General features: G+C 44.1%; 3 protein-coding genes across 7 annotated transcripts; all 3 read right to left on the reverse strand.

Moving 5' to 3' along the window:
- Positions 1-29: 29 nt before the first annotated feature.
- Positions 30-5,065, reverse strand: trmt9b (tRNA methyltransferase 9B). The gene is made up of 4 exons (XM_084674554.1): positions 4,893-5,065; positions 2,862-3,049; positions 2,567-2,740; positions 30-2,111 (listed from the first exon to the last, which is right to left on the reverse strand). The coding sequence occupies exons 2-4, from the start codon at positions 3,016-3,018 to the stop codon at positions 1,177-1,179; spliced, it is 1,266 nt and encodes a 421-aa protein (XP_084530680.1). The 5' UTR covers positions 3,019-3,049; positions 4,893-5,065; the 3' UTR covers positions 30-1,176.
- A 956-nt stretch (positions 5,066-6,021) lies between these two features.
- n4bp2l2 (NEDD4 binding protein 2-like 2) lies at positions 6,022-8,856 on the reverse strand. Of its 2 annotated transcripts, none has more exons than XM_084674237.1 (5): positions 7,611-8,856; positions 7,396-7,520; positions 7,176-7,264; positions 7,010-7,086; positions 6,022-6,926 (listed from the first exon to the last, which is right to left on the reverse strand). In XM_084674237.1, the coding sequence occupies exons 1-5, from the start codon at positions 8,639-8,641 to the stop codon at positions 6,770-6,772; spliced, it is 1,479 nt and encodes a 492-aa protein (XP_084530363.1). In that variant the 5' UTR covers positions 8,642-8,856; the 3' UTR covers positions 6,022-6,769. The 2 variants fall into 2 exon arrangements, with proteins under 2 accessions (XP_084530363.1, XP_084530362.1); XM_084674236.1 differs by having other exon boundaries at positions 6,022-6,929.
- Positions 8,857-8,947: 91 nt separating this feature from the next.
- Positions 8,948-20,157, reverse strand: brca2 (BRCA2 DNA repair associated). Of its 4 annotated transcripts, none has more exons than XM_084674231.1 (26): positions 19,765-20,157; positions 19,398-19,646; positions 19,210-19,294; positions 18,994-19,037; positions 18,843-18,871; positions 18,620-18,731; positions 18,450-18,505; positions 18,247-18,334; positions 17,497-18,141; positions 14,130-17,390; positions 13,926-14,021; positions 13,759-13,828; positions 13,169-13,683; positions 12,880-13,064; positions 12,586-12,767; positions 12,325-12,495; positions 11,871-12,237; positions 11,623-11,778; positions 11,397-11,544; positions 11,212-11,321; positions 10,787-10,979; positions 10,537-10,703; positions 10,310-10,448; positions 9,965-10,218; positions 9,726-9,857; positions 8,948-9,630 (listed from the first exon to the last, which is right to left on the reverse strand). In XM_084674231.1, exons 1-26 carry the CDS (start codon positions 19,796-19,798, stop codon positions 9,274-9,276), a joined length of 7,845 nt encoding a protein of 2,614 aa, XP_084530357.1. In that variant the 5' UTR covers positions 19,799-20,157; the 3' UTR covers positions 8,948-9,273. The 4 variants fall into 4 exon arrangements, with proteins under 4 accessions (XP_084530357.1, XP_084530356.1, XP_084530361.1 ...); XM_084674230.1 differs by having other exon boundaries at positions 18,994-19,040; XM_084674234.1 differs by having other exon boundaries at positions 9,460-9,630; positions 9,726-9,775; positions 18,994-19,040.
- Between the last annotated feature and the right edge of the window lie 296 nt (positions 20,158-20,453).

The raw sequence follows: 20,453 nt of genomic DNA on the forward strand, positions 1-20,453 counted from the left end.
TTACAGTGATGCATCAATCTTTGTTTTTGGTATCAATAACATATTTATTAAGAGTTAGCACAAATAAAAGGCCATTAAAATGCTTACAAAGACAGCAACACCTATGAGATTCAGACAGATGCTAACAGTTGGTCCAGGCATGGTGTCATCAGCCTACAACCCGGGGCGCTTCACTCAAAACCTTTTACATGTTGGGTGATTGAAACACTAGTAATTATAATGATTTTAATTATCATTATAAGAATAAATAACAATAATTCTAATTAAAACAATAATTTAGAAAAGGAAAGTGAAGTACCCCTTTCAACCTTAAGCGACAGTCTGTATACACAAACTACTGACACTCAAACAAACCGTAACATAACAACAATGGCTCAGTGCTTCACAGTATACAATTACTTGGTCAAACAACAAACTGTATCAGTGTCAGGCAGTCAGTTACTTCATTCAACAAAGACATACACCATCCGCAAAGCACAGTTTATCAAGCAGACACATGGTAACACTTACTATGCAACACCAGTGTCACCAGTGCATTTCAGAAGGTCTTCGGACACACTCACTGCTCATTACAGCTTCATAGTGCATTATACAGGTGGTTAATAGGAAGTCACACCAAGACACATCAGATATTACTGCTGCAGCATGTTTTTCTTCTATTGTGTAGTCTAGTGCTGAGAAACATGTGCAGCTTTAAGACAGGTAAGATGTTGTGCGTGAGACCACCATCTTTTAAATAACGTCATAATCAGTGTTCAGTTAGCCATTTTAAAAGGGCTGATCAACAAGGGTGTAATTCAAGTTCCTCTTTGGCTAGAATTAAAAGTCTACATTTACAACTGAAATCTCCTTACTCCTTGGCAGAGACTTAATTATTCTTATCTGTAATCGATAGCAGCCCTGTAATTAAGTATATACAGTGTGAAAGTATGATGACCCACACTTATATTTCTATGACAGGTACACACACTCCACTGGTTCTCTAAATACTGCTTGCTAAGTGCTGTTTGTTGGAAACGTAATTTGAACTCAAACACTTGACATGAAGGTAAAGTACCTTTAATCATAAAATAAATAACTAATGTTAATTTAAATACTAGATGTGCAAAAACATGTAAAATTGAAACTGTTAAAAACGATATGATAATGATATGATAAAAAATTATTAAAACCAAGTTATATTTTCCAGACCTGAACTTTCTCTGCCACGACACACCAGTTGGCATGGTCAAAGTAGCTGTGCAGGACCTGGAGCTCTTCAACGTGGTTCTCTATCAGCTTTGCCACTTCTCCCTCCCTGAAGACGTGGTAGTATCTTAGGCAGGAGGAGGCCGACGCCTGTCCCTCTCTGGGACTCAGCATGCACGCTTGGGACTCTCCCAGGCTGACGTGTTCTGCTCCCACCCTTGGCTCGTCTGAAGGCTCCTTCATGTAGGACACTAGATCAGGCAGGGCCACAGAGCCACACTCCTGAGCCAGGGCAGCAGACATTCTCTCCTTGTCGGTGGTGGTCATGGTGGTGCTACCTCCTCTGGGCCCCCTGTGCAGGTCTGCTACAGAATCAAAGACGTCTTCCTCCAAGCTGGTCCGAGAGGAGGAAGAGAAGAGGCTGGAGACCTGCTTGATGAGGACACTTCCTCTCCCTAGCTGGACAGCCTTGCTGCCAGTGTTCTCCTGGCCCACCGGAGTGGATAAAGTGCTCAGTTCCCTGGAAGATGAGCGGGAGATGGTCAGGCTGCCAAAGTCAAAGACAGAATCCAGAGACCGGGAGAAGAACCACCGTCTCTGGCTCTTCTGCTGTTTGCCGCAGTTGAGGTCCTCCTCATCCGCCATGGATGATGTGCTTTTCACTTTCCTCTGCTTGTCGCTGTTGTCCATGACACCACTGATGCTCTGGGTCGTGGCCCTCCTTCTGGGGGCGGGGCGCTCCCCAACATAGTCTGGGGGGGGGTTGGGATTCCAGGGGACAAAGATGTCCTGTTTCTCAAATTTACGCCTCTTCTGCTCCATGGCCCACACATAGATCATGATTCGGCCTCCCACACGCAGGGTACGAGCCATCTCCTTTATTGCTCGAACACGCCGCTCTTTGGTGGACAGATGATGAATCACTGGGAGATAGGAGACAGGCTAGTGATATGGTGCAATTCAACACTGGCATCTGATTATATGGTACAATACTGTGTATTCAACTGCTGTCTATAAATGGACAATACTAGGCTGACAAAGGCACAAAAAGAGATGGTGGATGTTTCCTGAAATCATAATGCCTGTAATTAGAGTCTATTTTTGCATTTGAATACAACCATGAATTACTTCCGAAAGACGTAGGCGTTGCCCTGGTGACCCAGCTACCAAGGTAACATAAGCTCACTGGACTTTTCCAGAGGCTGCTTATCCATGATTGCCTAGTCACCTTACTTGACTGCCATCATATTCATCAGGTGACAAGTAAATGACTTGCTCTGCTTACAGCACAGGATATTTAAAATATAACTAATCAGAATACAATTGTGAATGTGTAGATAAGGTAGCTGGCTGAATTACTCTGGAAGTGATAAAGTACCTGCGATAGAGAGCACGGCATCAAAGCAGCCGTCTCTGTAAGGTAAGCGCAGCCCGTCACACAACTGCACTTCATGTCCTTGGTCCCAGGCAGCATCCACCAGGGGGCGACACACGTCACAACCCAGCTTGAACACATCTCTGTTGATGTGGAGATATTTCCCATTACCGCAACCTGGAAAAGAAGTCAATCGAAAATGAATGGTTGGATTGATTACAACAACTTAATCGATACCTGACACTACAGTGGGTAATAACATGGAGGCCAGGGGGTTCTGTGAAGGACGACCACATACCCACATCTGCGATGATGCTGCCTGGCTCCTGATCCAGCAGGAACTGACGCACCTTAGGCCAAGCTTTGTAGCGGCTGTCATTGAAATATGGGGCAATCTTCTCATACACACTGTGCACATGATCTCTCTCCAGCTGGCTGGCAGCCTCCTCCATCATAATAGTGAACCAGCCTCACACAGCATCAGACCTGCAGAGACACACAAAATCAGGCTTCATATTGACCATGATGAACATACTGCACTTTCATTCAATCTAATTAAAGAGGCCACTGGTTATGTCAGCACCAAAGCAGGAACGTTAATAAGACGGCAGACTAAAGGTCAACCAAGGACAGTCCTCGTGCATCACCAGAGTACTGATCAGAAACGCCATAGTAGCCTACACAGGATCTGGAGGTAGATGGCTGCTTGGGCTGTCATCAATGTCTTACAGTCAACAACCAAGGATCAGGAAAATCAATCCCCCTCCATCCAGTCTCATCCACAGCAGGGCTGAGACAGGCATGTCTAGTGTTAGTACTGATTCATGCCTCCTTCTGCCAGCCTCTTAGGTGTTACGCAACAACAACACAGCCAGGCAGACACTGCCCCACAAAATCCATAAATTACAACCATGGCTGAATGTAACCTCAAAGAGCATTCAGCGTGTTGTTGTATTAGCTGTGTGTGTGTTTAATGAATGTGTAACAGCCCAGTGAAACAACAGAAGTGGAAATACACACTGGGGATTTGCAGCATCAGTTCATTATGCTGTGAGTCCCCCACCACAGAAATGAATCTGTTCTATATGTGCTCACTGAACTTAAGAACAGGAAACTACTGGAAGCCTTTGGAGAAATGTACAATAGCCTACAAATTATCAATAAAGATGACAGAACATCAATCAGCAGGTTGAGGATACCAGAAATAATGCACAGACAAGAAGGCAGGAAAACCAAATGAAAGAGAAAGTTGTGCCCTTTAATTTCCCCCACGCACAACACAGTGTCTCCCAAAGTATCCCTTCACCTTCACGAATGCTTAAAATACTGCCCATGGGAAATCTGGGAAGTAACTAACACGGCTTGTATAAAAAAAAAAAATACTGGCAGATGATATGGGTTATATACAAAAACATGGAGTCACATAGGTTATGCCTTCCCATTCAGCCATACGGAACAACCAAACAACCATGGCATCTCATATTTACATAAGCTAGACTATTTTTGGAGCACCATCCTTGCAGAACAAGGGAAAACGTCCCTTATGTAACAACGTTATCTGGTGTTGTGCAGCATTGTCAGTGCTTCATTCTGCCTGAGGTTCCCCTCCATTCACCAAACAGCTCAATTCAATAAGGATTATGTAACTAGCTGACACCCTCAGCTAGCTGCACACTATCTGATTGAACATGTGTCTATAATGAGAACATTGAGACGGACAGAATGAAAAAAATAAAATATATATATTTTGATGTCCTGTCTGAGAAACTATCTGTCATTGCAACGACATTATCATTTCAGTATTTTCCCATCCCACTCAAATAGTTCTTTATAATAAATAGATAATGAAAAATGAAGTAAACTCGAAACCCACTGCACCACTGAAGGATACCAGTATACTTTCGAACCTACTGATTAACTTAATAAACTGTTCACTTTAGAAGTCACACAGTTTGAATCCACGTTCACTGATGAGTCAGCATTTAAGAAATGAAATGCAACTGCTAAAAAACAAATGTCTTGGTCGAGACAGGTTTATTTCTACCTGCCAGTGCCTGCAGGCTCGTTGATCAGGTGAGCAAGGTTTGAATCCTTACTTCAAGCATTCGCAGATAATCGAATCACAAAGCCTGTTGGACGCAAAAACACCATGGGATACCCAAGGTGAACCATTCATCAAACATTGGATTTTCACAATTGAAAGGGGATGTGGAGTTAGCACGGGCGATTACTGAAAGTGATTTAATTCCCACATTATAAATCCTTGATAATCATGCTACTGCTATGTACGCGCGCAACTAATGCGCTACAAAAACATGTCAACACTTACCAATCATTTTGCGAAATAACTCGAGGGAGAGGTTACAGTCTCATTGCAGATTAAGGACCAAAAAGGGAAACTTCCCTCTTTTAATAAACCTCTAATCTACAAGACGACCATGCTATAGCCGAAAACAATTATTGTGTTATTTCGAATATATTATGTCCTCCGCGTATAACTACTATTCTTCTGTCGTAAAAGAAAAAAAACTGTCACCATCAGGAAGATACCAATCGCCAGGATGTTATGCGTGAGTTGCAATTGGCATTCGATAAGCGAGGAGACCGCAACCGTAGAGATCAGATACGCGAATGCCATTGGCTATCTACGTCACATGACCAAAGCATACATTCAAGAAGCAAAATTGCAGGAAGAAAAGAAACCTCTTGATAAGGAGTTACTTTATATTCCGGCGTTGTGCCCCCAGATGCACCAGGAGCCCGCGCACAAACCACTCGAATCAAAAAGTGAAAGATTTCGTCTTGATATGGCAACCAAACGGAGGGGAGACAGCTGTCTCACATTGTAATTTTGTATTGTACGCTACACAGACCGGTCGAAAACAATGTTCTCAATCCCTTTTTAAGATCGTAAATAGTGCAATATTTAAATCAATGAAATACATATATTGTTTTAAATCCCCATAAACCATGGACTATTCTGTTTTCAGACCAGTCAAACCTATACATAGGCTACACATGTATTGGCATTGAATGTTAAATGTACCTAATTCTGGAGTAAAAGGAAAGAAACATATGCGGGTGTGGAGCATTTTGTGGCAGGCTTTGTTTTCAATGTAAATGCAATGTACCCACTGCTAACTCTGACTAGGAAAGGGCCACATGCTGAAACGTACTCTGCTTACTCATGCTAGTCCCCCTCAATATACAGTAACAATCATTTGATGCTGGGATATACAGAACAGAAAGTATATGGGGGGTGTATTTCAGGGCAGGGCTGTATTAGGTCTTGGCACGAAATGCACCACCTGCTTAACTTTCTATCAAACCATCTCAATGTGCTGAAGTAGTGTCGTCTTCTTTTTGTGAAACTATATGCCAACACAGTCCAAAGTTCATTAGTTTCAGGACCATGGACAGCACCTGGTCAATAAAAAATGTGATAGGCTGCAGTAAAACAACGTCAAAACTTTATTTGGATCGATCCGAAATTACGGCATAATCAAATGTTGCCGTTTAAAACGCATATCCATTTGTTAAAAGAGTTCAAAATAATACAAACTGAATTGCGGATTGCATTGCCACTTTGCTAGTCTAATAAACATACAAAAAATACCTGCCTTTGATTATCACATTGTTACACGTTGTTGGTGCCTTTATTCCAAATAAGGAGGTATAATTTGTGTGCAATAATGTGCTGATTGTGATTTCAATTTATCTTATAATTGTTTTCTTGCTTATGATGTGCTGCTTAGATTTATTGTTGATGTGTTTAACAATGTACAAAAATAAATTGTTATGTGAAAGGTTTAATTTCAGAATTTTGTTATCTCCTCTCAACTTTCTAAAAAATAAAATAAAAAATCTTCTATTTTGGACCAATCTAACATTACCGTATTCCTGGCAGGTTATTATATCATCCTCTGCCCATTGCATAATTCTTTACCATTATGCGCAGAAACCTTGAAGGTTTTCTGATGACTGATAACAAAACATTCCTGAAATGTTGTTTTATTCATAAAAACCATGCAAAAAGTTCAAAAATACAGTATGTTATGCAATCTCAAGATGTCAAAAAACCTGGAGTAAAAAAATAAAATCTTGCATTTCAGGGCAAATTGCAGCATTTAAATCAGACAATAAACTTGTTAACATTTCTTAAAGGATGATATTCAAATTTGGTTGACATCGGAATGTATGAAAAGTCTAGTTAAAACTCCCCCTGTGTTGGTGGTTTGGTGAAAGCTGTCTCATCCTTAGATGAGGAGGTTCACAGGAGTGCATCACTATCTCCACTGATACTGGAAATTCAAAGCGATCCAACATCTGTGCAATTTTCTCCCTTGACACGCCATGCTTGTTTCTTCTGAGGGAAACAGAGGAGAAGGTTATTTGCCTCTGTCTAGTCTGGCATCCTGTGTATAGTACAAACATCCACTGACTTACCTCTCCAACTCAACAGGGTCACATTTCCAGCTTGTGGCAGGCTCGTGAAATAAGACACTGTATCCTCTCTCCACTGCCTGAACATTTAGAAAAAAGATACACTTGTGAATTGTACTACAAGTGAGTTTCCTCCAGGTAAACATGAAAATGAGACGAAATAGCTCACCAGTTTGACATATGGTTTCATCTCCCAAGCTTGGAGGTTTGTATTATCAATTATGACTGGAGAACTGCCCTTCTGCATGGCTTCTTTAGCTGGATGTATGACAATGCAGAGGCAAAATCATCAATATAACTGTATTATTCTTTAGTATAAGATTATAGAAATGGATACAATAACAAAGCTACTTTTCATAGACAGATATATTGTGGGGGGGCATTAATACCACGGTTGTGGTTCCAGTCATGTGCTTTCCCCAGCAGGCTAGGGTCATACAGGTAGTCCTGTTCTTCAGAAAAGTAATCATCTGTGCTCAGCACAAGACCACTGGGGCCAGTGCACAGCAGTTCCCTATTGAAGCAAAATTCAATGTGTTACCAACAAATACCTTGTCAACAAGATTATACATAAGCATCAGTGGCAGTACATGTGTGAACTTACTTGGCCAAAGTGGATTTCCCAGACCCTGGTACTCCTCTCATCAGAATCAAAACCAAATGAGGACTGCTGTTGTGTGTTGTATTTAATGGCAGGTGCTGGTTTATCTGCTGTTGACTGTTGTTACCCTGTATCCAGTCAGAATGCTGATCTTCATGGGGATCAGAATATCCAACTGCCTCATACGTGGGCCCACGATAACCACTGTGCCCTTGGTCCCCGTCCAAATGCTGTGGAGGGGCTCCACCACTGACCTGAGAGTAGTTGTATCTCCCAGGTGCAGGTGCCCTATGGAGTGGTGGGAACTGTGAACACTGCTGTTGGTACTGGTTATCCGGCCCTGGATAGCGCAAGCTCCTATTCATCTGTGGTTCTTTGCCTGGATTGCTGAATGGACCAGGAGGTGGTAGGTTACAGTGAGGAAGCCTGTGGAAGCGAGGGTAGGGCTGCATCTGGTGAGGTGGGGGGTGTTGCCAGGCACGTTGATGGTGATAATAGGCTGGGTGCTGGGTAGAGCCATGCCTCCTGTCATGGTATGGCTCATTCTGATTCCAGTGAGGGTGATGTGCGTGGTTTGGTCCAGTTCCTTTTCCCTCAAGGTTGTGTGACCTCCCTTTTGGCACAAGTGGGACAAGACCTGAGTGTGTTTGGATTGGAATATTTGTATCAGTAGTATCAATAGAGCTGTTAACCTGCTCAAATTGCTCCAACTCTTTGTAGAAATCGTTCAGAGACTCTTCAATGTCTGGTTTAGGCTGGGCTGCACAGCGTTTATCAGGACGACAAGTAGGACCAATAAAGGCAGTACTTCTGGTACCAACTTCTTTCGCAACACGCTGTCTGCGTCTTTGGATTGAACTTTGACTGATTTTTTTCTGGTTGGGTTCTGATGCAGATTTCAGTTGTTCTTGTGTTGAATGGTATTGCATTTCGTTCCTCTTCGAAACCATGTCGTTCACCGTCTCTTTCGTCAATTTCTCGTTGGCCACAGATTCGTTGTTTTTTACCGATTGACCAATTTGAGAGGCAAACATCTTTTAAAGCAGGGAACTTCCGCAGGGAACTTCTAAAATTACGTTTTTAGCAACATCCCATTTAACACCAGCGACACAATGCCAATAATAAGTTGTGCTATAAAGTAAGCAGCGACCGATTTATAGATTTTTTTGCTAATTGTCCGTGAGAATCGTGTTTTTTATAGTATTAATTCCTGCTGATGTCCAATTTGTGCTAGTTATGTTTACGGAAGAGCATGGCCGGCAGTCTTCTTCGTTTGAATCCCAACGTGAGACAACACAGAGCGCCACCTACTGTTGAACGGGACGAATACAAAAAGCGTGAACGTTTGAACATTTTTATACAACTACACATTGAAGACAAGAACATTTACACAACCACAAACACACATCCATAAAAACTGTAGCCTATGTTCTGTTCACCAAGTCAAAGTAAAAAACAGAGTTAGTATTTAGTATTTTACTTAACAACATTAATGTTAAGAAGCAGTGGGGCAAATGTCAATCATGAATATATGACCATGAATGTACTCATGGTTTTATTCACAAAGAGGCTGAAAATTCAAGCCAAAACTGCACCATTTGGACACTGAGATCCATAGCAGCTTTCCATCTGTATCTGCAATGTCTCTTGACATTCATAACACCTGTCATTTTGTGACCTCTTCTCCAAGCCCACTGTATAAAGCCTGTGTGTCTATCATAGCCAACTCTTCATCGTTGACCCACTCATCCTCCACTTCTGGCGGGGCTGGTCTGGGAGCTGGGGTCTGGCCTGGGGTCTCAGACCTCCTGGGGGGGTTGAATGTCTTGTTAACACATGGGATGGTCATGGTGCCCAAGGGATATATTGGAGGGGGAGAGGGAATGCGACACAGTGAGTCCAGTCCCCTCTTTCTCTTCAGGCTCTTTGGGTCTAGTTTTCCTGATGAGCTGATTGGTGGTGGAAGGCAACTGTTGATGGGAGTCATGGATCCAAAGCCTCTGATTGGCTGCTGAGGGGTTTTCTGTAGGACCATAGATATTCCACATTAGGCTTAATTCCATGTATGAACAATACTGGTTGGATAATTAGCTGGACCCTTACGTCATAACAACTTACATGTATCCCTCCATCTTGTGTCTTCCAGGCTGGAGTTCTAGGCTGCAGAGCTGGGGAGGAGAAGGAGCTAGGATCAGAGGGGATCAAGTTCGACAGCCTCTCCTCTGCACTCAGGAAGAAGTGCTCCTGGCCCTGTCACAATCAGAACAAAAACACATGTTATGCTGCCCATTTTTTGGGGGGGGTTGTGATCCAGACTCTCAAACGATATCCACAGCATTTGAAAGTGCAAGGTGTACCTGGACCAGTGCCCTAAGCTGTGTGAAGGCCTCCTGCAGATGGGAGTCCTTAGGGTTGGAGGTGAAGAGGGCCAGGTCGCTGGCGTGCAGCCCAGGGATGGGGCTGGACAGTGGCCTCAGCTGCAGGTTGCTCACAGCCAGGAGGGCCCGAGGCTTCACAAGATCCTCCAAACCCAGCTGAACCAAGCTACTGTAGGAGTGTACCTTCACAAAGTCCAGCTTCCCATCTACCATGTATACTAATTGAGAAAAACCTGCACATGGAGGGAACTGTCAGCTGTAGATGTGCCAGACATATAGCAGTTATATTATTATAACACTACTGACACAATGGTTGAGACCTACCTTGGCTGGAAGTGATGGAGATGACATATCCAACAATATCCACCTCCCCACAGAATGGCTGGAATTCAGGATTACGGAGATTGTGAAAGCTGACTGCCACTCTAGCATGGTAATTCCCTGCCAGCCAGTCCTGGGAGGCCTGGGTGATAAGGATGATAAGTACAAAAGCTTAAATGTCTGATTGTCATGTGTAGTTCTGGCAATACAAGCATCTGGAACCGCAGTACCTGCATGCCTTGGAACTGTGTTCTCTTTGTGGTAGATAGCTGAACTGAACCTCCACCAGATCGCTTCCTGCCTTCAGATGTTGAGAGGTGGTGGGCCCGGTATCGACAACCCTCCCTCAGAAAAGACTGGAGGTCCATGGAAGGACGCCATATACTCAGCATGCAGACTGAAAGAATGAGGACGCCATCACGAGGAATTCATTTCCAAAAAGGTAGAGCTAACCTACACCTTCATATCGGAAATACCCACCACTAGTGCCCCGCTGGTCTCTGGAGTCTGCCACGCAGAGCTTCCATACCGGAGTGACCTCCCTGTCAGGACAGACTCCGCCATCGGCCTCGAGGGCCCTGCGGAAGCTCTCCTGAAGCTGGGCCTGCCTCCTCTCCCCCAGGGAGCTCCTGTATGAGGTCAGGACCTTTCTCTGCTGCTCACTGAGCGAGGCCTGGGTCACAACACACACCCCCTTAAGCACTCACACAACGCATACCTTGACCGTAATCACGAATCACCTTAGCCTGAGTCGGAACGCACACCTTCATCTTAACAACTTTCCATCAGAAATCAGTGTTGAAACCCAGTGCTACCGAGCACACCACCAACGCTCCAATAGAGAAGTTAGATTTCCCAGCTGTGTCTTACTAAGCAGGATTCAAAAGATGTGTGCTAATCCTCACCTCCAGGTATGCTGGGTCGTTCTGCACTGCTTCATGCAGCTCCTCTCCATCCTGCAGATCCTCAATGTCTTGACGACTCAACGATCCCCTTTGTCCTTTGGTTTTCTTACCTAGGACATCAGAACTTGTCAAAGCCCTGTTAACATTTGCGTGTTGACATATTCCAAGTAGCTGGCATTCTGTACCATTGTCGTCCTTCTCAAACTGAGCCTGGACCTTGGCAAAGAGGACCTCCATAGCTTTGTGCTTGCCGTCGCTGTGGCGACGGGCCTCCTTCTCCTCAGCGCGTCCAGTACGGAACACAAAGCCTCCATCTGATTTCCTCTCCATCCACTAAACACAACAGACAAGTCTCTCAAAACATTCCCAAGCACAGGGTGTTGGGTCTTGATTAGGAACCACTTTCCCCACCTGCACAGGGTAGCTTCTCAGCACCACCAAGTCCACGCAGCCCACAGGACCTCCATCGCCATATAGGGACGAGAGTGGGAAGAGCAAGGGTCGGGGGTCACACAGAAACCCTAGCTTAGCATCCCATCTGGCAGGTCTGGTGCCATTGGCCCAAATCTGAAATCACATTGAAGCACAACAGGATTATAAGTGTCTTGATCCACCTAGTAGCTTGACTGTTGCCTTTCCCAGAGATTCTGATCATCTACCTTCAACATGAGGGACTCGGGAGCCTCTAGAGGGGAGCAGGCCGTCTGGGGTCCCACCAGCTGGGCTCCCTGGATCACCAGCTTACCCCCCATGGCCAGGCGACCCTTGGCCAGCATGGCCGTCAACGGGGCGTCCATCTGGGCCTTGATGGGGTACCACCCATCTGTCAGCCAGATGACCCCAAATGGTGAGTCGGCCTTGCTGCCGGCCACCTGGGGGGAGCTGGCTTCAGCCCGGCTCGGTCGGCTCTGTCCCCTGGACACGACACCACACACACAGAGAACCAGGGTTTTGGCGACTGTGTCGTCTCTCTCCATGATCTTCCTTAGAGCCGGCCGTCGACTGTGGTCCACTTCAACGTCGTATCTAAATCAACAAGACATACTTTAGGTTCGAGTGAAACAAATCGACGGGTCCTACAGAACATACAATAAGTCGACCAAGTGTGAGTACCTGTATTTAAGCTGCAGGAGCACCTGCTCTGGAGTCAGACAGAGACCCCCCATCACCTCCGGGAAACATCTCTCCATGGCCGCCTGCTTCCAGACTATCCAGCGATAGTGGTTATACACCCACGCCTCGCTGATCAGCTGGGGGTCCACACCTGGGCTGTCGCACAGCGCTCTGGAGACGAGAGGGCAGAGTACAGTATCTCTCTTCTGGTAGGGTTATTATCGTTGATCTGAAGTCAGTTGTAATGGAGGACGTCACTACCTGTAGAACTCCTCTTTCCCAGCCCTGCCATCCTTCCTGGGGATGAGCCAGCCCCCATCAGCAAGCTGAACTCCAGCTGCCAACGCCTCACGTTTGAAAAAGTGTTGGCAGTGAAAACAAAAAGACTCTGCATTCTCGCCGCTGATCTGACACACGCGCTGATGCACTCCGTATACATACAGCTGGAGAAGGACAGAAAAGTACGGTATTTTGTCCGTGCATCATCCGAATCACTGCATGAATCAGAGCTTTCTACTGGATGTTCACATCAAGGTCAATTGAGTGTTGGCCTACCTGTTTCTGGGTGTGCTGGACAGGACAGCTCCCTCTGACGGCATCCCTCAGAGCCATCCGGGGAACCCCAGAGGTTTTGGCCAGGAACAGGCTCCCTGGTACCGGACGGATGTTCTGACGCTTCTTCTTCCTCAGCCTCATGCTCTGCATGTCCAGAGCTAGCTGCAAAGTCTGGAGATCCACTTCTGCTCACACACACACACACACACACAACATCCCCTGACTTCTAAACACGGCTGAGAAGGGAAATCAACGAAGACACCCAAAGTATCAACCGAATGCTGGTTACCGTGGCTAACAGGGGATGCCTGGTCTGAAGTGGAGCCCTCTGTGATGGTGTCTTGTCGAGCAGTATCAGAGACATCTTGTTCGTCATCACCACTGGGTTGGTTTATCTTCTCATGGTTTTGTGGGTCTATTTTCATTTTGATTACCTTGCCACTATAATTAGTTTCCATTTCAAGGCTTTGGTTGTCTTTGGTTTCCAGTGCAGGCGATGGTTCACTGGTCTTAGCCAGTATTTTGAAGTGGTGGTGGGTTGTGTTATTGTTTGGAGGTTGCGGATCTCTATCAGTTGTCCTACTTGTTGGTTTTCCAAACTGGGGAACCAGCACGACAGGTGTTCCACCTTTATCCTGTTGAACATTACTCATGTGTGTCTCTGTCTTGATATTTTTCCGGAACGGAGGAACAAAGACAGCTCCCCTGGCAGTGGAGGGCTTGATGTCTGCTGGCGCTGGCTCTGGCCTCCTGTTCTGTGACTCAGCCTTATTCAAAGTCAGGCCAACATGGCTCTTTGCATCCCTGTAGAACAAAAACCTGATGAGGGACTGGAATGTTTCATTCCACCTGTAACATTTTGAGTATAAATGAAGCTACCTGGATGGTCTTGTGATATTAGGTTGAAGAGAGACATTATATTTAAACACTCTCCTGTCTTTCAGCATCCCTAAAAAACAGAAGGATTTAGTTTGCGTTTTAGTTTCCGTTGTGTCTTGACATTGGTTACAGATAAGCTGGTTAATAGATAAGTGTGAAAGTCCTACCATCTGAGTAACTTTTGACTGGTGTGATTGACCGCTTGTTACAATCCAGAGTTCTATCAAACTCAGCCAAGAGTCGTCTTTTCAAGGGTGGCTGTTCTGTGAATCAGAAATGCTTAAAATAACACTCCTGACTCCAATTTATAAGAATGAAAGCATATTGATGAATAACTTGAACTGTTCCCTCAAATGTACTACCATACTTACCTTTCACATTAGCATCCTCTCCTGTCCTTTTTCCACTTCCTCTGGTTCTATATTCAGGTTGCTCGCTGTGGGTAGGATTCTTCTCTAAAGGGTTTTTGTGAAAAGCAAAAGATCTGGAGCTCTGGCCCGACAGGTGTTCATCATCTAACAGGGCCTTGGTGCTGTCCATGGCCTCCTGAGCAAAGTACTCCTGCTGGGTGTCTGTACAGCCACTTAACCCAAGAGATTCCAGGTTCAACAAGGAAGAAGCCTCTATGTGTTCTCTTCCATCCCTGGTCAGGACCGTGTCACGATCCTCTGGTTTCCTAGCCGTCAGTTGCTCGAGCTGGTCATGACCTGTCACTAATGGCCTTTTCTCTATGGGTGTTTTGTAATCGCTTTTTTCACTAATAGGCTTGCATTGTACAATATTGTTTTCAGTTTCTCTGAATTTGTCAAAAGCTGCTTGAAATGCTTTTTCAGACACATGCACCCCTTTACCACTAGCTGTGCTGAATCCAAATGAACATTCTGCAGTACTTTGAGCTATTGTGTCATGTTTAACGTGACGAGTCTCCCAGGAAACAGACTTAACCTCCTGAAGGGCTTTCTCCAAAACTGGCACTGCCTTCCCATTGGCTGTGTTGAAAAGAGGCTTTTGAGGCAATTTCAGTGACAAAGTATTTGCTGAATCCGATCTGTCACTAGTCACAACATCCCTTTTTACTGTTGCATCACATTCATTGAGAAGAGACTTGGATTTTCGGAGGGAAGTGTCTGACACACATATCGTTGTTCCACTGGCAGTGCTAAAAGCAAAACCCTTCCTTAACTCATCGAGAGAATCCGACACTGTGTTGGGTCGCTGGTTTGCATCAGCCTCATGGTCACTGGGTGATGGACGTGTGTTATATTTGGTTGATTCCCTACAAGCAGGTTTAGTCAAGTTAATATCACCACAATCTTTCCTAGGAGATTCCATCAGGAGGGTTTTTGTCCTCAACAGGCTTTTTTCAGAGACATGCACCTTCTTGCCCCCAGCTGTTGTGAAACCACAATTACTTTTCCCTGCATTCATGTGAGTATTCCTTTTTTCAACAGACTTCTCATTTGTATCTGCAAGTATAGAACCATCTGGGTTAGCATCACAGTCTTTGAAGAAATCCTTGGTGTGTTCAAGGGCCTTTGCTGACAATGCTACTCCATTTCCACTGGCCGTCTTGAACCCTCCAAGGTTCTCTGTCAGAGTCTTAGTTGGACTGGTATGACTTATTCTCACTTCTTTCGTTTCAGTTCCGTCCTCATTAAATCCACTCAACAGGGCCTTTGCCTTCTGTAGGGCTCCATCAGACACAGCAACTCTCTTTCCACTTGCAGTGCTGAATCCACAACCCCTTTGCAACAAATTGACATGATGTGCCGTGTCAGATAACAAGGTTTCTGCAGAGACTGTGGCTGGTTTAGTACCAGGCTTCTTGAAGCCACCGTCACTGTCCTGCTGATGATCCTTTAATGTCTTCACAGCACTGTTCATGCTGAGCGTTAGCCCAGGCTCACCGCTGCCACTGAACAGAGCCTCCGGCTTCAGAAGAGGGTTACCAGACACATGCACCCTCGTCTCACCAGCAGCATTAAAGCCACAGTTCTTTCTCTCAAATCTGACGCTACAAGTCGCAGGAACTTCTTCACAGGGTTTGTCACAAGCCGGTGAAACACACGCTACACTTTCTAGAACCTCATAGTCTTTGAAGATAACACAGGCTTCTCGAATGGCTTCGTCTGAGACAGTGACCCCTTTACCACTGGCCAACTGAAAACCACTGTGTGATTTATGAGAATGTAGCACGTCCAGTGGACTCTTCCCAGGGTCAACACTTTCATCAAGTACATCCACTTTGTTATCAGATAGGTGAACTGCAGTCAAACTTGAACAACCTGCAATAGTCTTGTGGTTGTGTGTGGAATTTGATAAGATGTCCTGTTCAATGCACATCACGTCAATACTGTCAGCAGTATCACCATTAACAGACTCTAAATGTTCAACATTAGAAGCTTTGTCAAGTTGGTGTTTCAAAGGTAAGGGTTCAATTACCTTAGCTGATGCCATCACAGAGAGGTCAAAACATGCATCCGTTGTTGCCTCACAGCTCTCGTCTAAATCTGCAAATAAGGCCCTTGTTTTGCTCTGAGCTGAAACCCGCACATGATTTTCTTCAGCCGTTTTGAAACCTACGGCTACTTTAGGGCTACTTTTGACATCAGACTTGTCCATATCAAAGCTGCTAGTGTGCAAATGAACTTGGTTTTCTGAGATATTGCTAGGGTTTGCCATCTTTACAAACTTGTTTTCAGAGTTAAAGCTGTCGTCAAAATCTATTCCTGTAAGAAAGTCAGGGTCCAGTTCTTTCTCAGATAACTGGTTAGGGGACACACTTTCTGGAACACGAGAACTCGACTTTGCAGATCTAAACTGTGTGAATTCAAACTGGCTGTCTGCATCTTCTAAAAGACTGCACAACTCGGTGACATCAGCATGCTGTGAGGCTGTTAAAGGGCTTTGAGTCCCACGGACTCGACTATCGGTGTTCTGAGACTTTTTCACACTATCCAGTGGTTTTACAAAATGTATTTCAGCACACAAGCTACTTTCATTACAAGGGGACATGTCCTGGTTAACTTGACTGACAGATGTACTGGCATCAGAAATATTCAATGACAAGCTTTCTTGTAAGTCATCAAATACAGACTTAGCTTTCTGTAGTGCCTGTGGTGTTACAGAAATGGTCTTATTGTTGCCCGTTTTAAAGCCCCAGCATGGTGGTTGATTTGACGATCTGTTTATTTGTGTTGTTGAGGTGGAGGTATAGCCACTATCCTGTACTGTTAGATTAGTGAGGTTGCTGGACGGAGACACACAGATAAGCCTGTCGTCGTTTTTGTAATCACCGTCTTGATGCTGGACAGATTCTTTTGTTCCACTTGACTCTCGTTTAGACGACTGTTGTCTTTTTCTTTGTCTCACTGCTGAGAGGCAGGCTGAGGCAGAGAAACCGTGTTGAAGAGGATCCATTTTGTTGTTGTCTGCTTTAGCAGAGTCCACCATTTGACTGAAATCTTGTGCAAACACTCTACAAAGCTGGGACATTTCCAGATCCTGGTCTTTGGCTGGTGCAAGGGGTGCAGTCACACATCCCTGCTCTTGCTGCTGATTCTCATTGGGGGGGTTCTTGTTCAATTCTTCAGGCCTTTGTCCTCTCACATTGAGAAGATGTCCCCTGTCACCTATCATGAGATAAAAGAAACGTTTTAAAAACATTACAATACATTTTCATGGAAAAACATTTACAAAGTTAATAAAATATAAAAGACATTCTAAAGAGGAACATACCACTGAGTACATTTCCATTTGATGCATCCGTTTTCTGAGAATATTTTCCTTGTGCTGGAGGCTGGGGATTCTGGATACAGTATACAAACTTTCTAGTTTTTCTGGTGAAAGAGCAGTCTAGTGAAACTTTAACCCCAGATTCGACAAGCTGGGACACCCCTGGCTGGCAGGATACTACTCCTCCTGTCTGGGGTTTAGCAGGGGTGGGGCTGGGTTCCACTTGGGCAGTCTGTGTCGCATCATGAGATAATGTATCCAAATCACTATCTGATATATCTGATAGATTTATTGGAGTCCACTGAGTTATGCCCAAATCCCCAGTTTTTGTGGTGATCCTTGAGGACACTGTGGTGTCCTTACTGTGTTTGTCCTCTGCCATCTCACTGGATTGGTCAGTGCCCACAGTTAAAGGGTCTTGTCCCTTTGTTAAGCTGGACTGGTTCCTTTTAATTCTTTCCTTAACTTTAACCCTTCGTAAAGCAGAGCTGCTATTACGGAAGAATATGGAGAGGACATCTTCGCTTCCATCCAAAACACTAGCCACTGTGCTGCGAACAACTCCATCCTCGATAGCATCTGGCAATGTCTGCCTCCAGATCTTGCCCTCTGGTGAAAGATCTTGAGAGAGAACAGGAAGGTGGTCATCTGCAGATGGAAGAATATGGGAAAGTATGACCACACATGTTCTGTACTCTGCATATAGTGTTCATAACTATATAGGTTAGGCCACAGCATCATATAGGTACTCACTACTGGGTTGAACTGAAGTTGCAGTGTTTTCTGATGGCAACACTGGACCTGCAGTATTTGAGAGCGAGGGGAAGAGCTTCCGCACAAACTAAATAATATAATTTTTAAAGAAAGATAAGAGCAGTAGGAATCTGTTTTGAGGCACAGTCAATATCATAATATACATTTGCATCAATACAGATGTCTACATTTATTGTACTCACAATAACCTCCCGGTCTGCAGACAGACTTACAGGAACGACACTGTCCTTGTTTTTAGCTGGAAGAGGATGAGACAGTTGACCACTGTGGTACTCAGAAACATGGGTATCCTTTTACTACACTCCACTACAATCTGCAGTCTGACCCTTTACTACATAATATATGTACTTACACAAGATAATAGTGGGTGATAGAGCAGGTGGGGTATTAAGTGAACTTGTCCACGACACATTGGAGTCCATCTGTGCACCAAGGCTTTCTGTTATGTGCCTGACATAGTTTCTCTGCATGCAATCACAGAAAGGACAGATCAAACACTCAGTGGCATTATCACTTACAATGAAAACGACAAACTATTGAGATAGTTGGCTTCAGTAAATTATGAGTACACTCACCACAGACGGTTTAGGAGTGCTCAGCAACTCTGCACATGAACACAATGCAAAAATAAATCAAGTGCAGCCCTGCAGGACCAGACTATTTTACAATGTTAACGCAGAGCATTATGAAAAACCCATCACAAGTTAATGACCATAATCAACTTACCAAAACTTTCTTGCTCCTGGGTTTTACATGCCTTTTTTCTTGACCTGCTGAAACAAAAAAAATATAAATATATATATTTTTATGTATTTATTTATTATTATATATATATAAAATAATAAATAATGTATATAAATAATGTACAATAGTTTCCCAATTCTAATTCCTTTGAAAGTAATGTCATCCCACATCTCAAACATTTGTCCCACGTGTCCTTACCCATTTTCACATGATCCAAATAAGCTTGGGCTTTTATCTGTCCATACCAGACTTGATACTTTTTCTGAAGTCCCTTCATGGCACTCTTGGAAAGAAATGTGCAGGCTACTCAAACAGAACTTGAGAGGCATTTTTGACAAATAAATGAAAGGTGGTTAATATAAGGAGACAATTTCAATTTAGCCTACCTTTTTCACAGGAGAATAACCCATCTTCATCCGTTTCAGGAAAATGTACTCTACTACATCTAAAAACCTTAGGTGTAGAGAACAGCTGACTGTCTACAGCAGATGTATCTACTGGTGTTTTAAAACATCGACCTTCTTCTGTTGGTATTTTCGTGCTCAATGGATCTTCTTCTGTGGTAGTGTCATTCCCAGTGATCGATCCTTTCAACGTCAGCTCCTCAAACCAGTTTGGATCCAGCGGTCCCAGTTCTTCATTGACAGTAGTGTAAAACAATGCATGAAAGTATAAGATAAAACAGTTTGACTCACTTTAGGACAACAGTGTGATGCACTTAACTGCATAACATAGCGTCTAGGGCTAACCTACCTTCCCAGACTTGATCCACAAATGGGTCGAACATGGTTCTCCAGTTTTCTTGCCCAGTTTAGAGTCATTGATTGGGTTTAACGTTAGAGCTATGTACTGTAACAGTTCGATATGGCCAGACTACTGTACACCAGTTGGCAAGAACGCTAGCAACAACATTACCATGTAGCTAGCTGACGTTATTAGCAAGCAATAGAAGTTTAACTGGGTAAGTAGCAGGCTAGCAGGCGATGACCACGTAACTTAGTATCCCATGGCTCGAAAAAAACAATTGACATCACATTTGTTTCGTCATGGTACTAACCTAGCTTTCAATTCATTTTGCGTCCTGGACCTGACAAAATTCTGTGCTAGCGAACTCGCGACACTGTCACTGTCAGTGTTTTTGCATTCCCCGCCAATGTTACATATGGGTTGACTTGATTTACGTCACACTGCTCACAGTTTTTCCGGGTTCAGGATTGGTTGAAAATCAAGGATTTATTTAAGGAAGCAACCAACCCTTACTGCCAAGTTTTATTAAATGAATCAGTTTTTGTAACATCTTATTTGCAATTGCCAGTCAATCCAGTCGTTATGTGAAAACCTCTTAAATAATACAAGCATGCATAACGATGTATACTCTGAATATATATTCAGCAAAATTACATATTTCAAATGAAGCATACGGCACATAACAACAGGATTGT

This window comes from Hypomesus nipponensis, chromosome 15 (assembly GCF_054491055.1).
Source record: "Hypomesus nipponensis isolate SF chromosome 15, ASM5449105v1, whole genome shotgun sequence".
NCBI lineage: Eukaryota > Metazoa > Chordata > Actinopteri > Osmeriformes > Osmeridae > Hypomesus > Hypomesus nipponensis.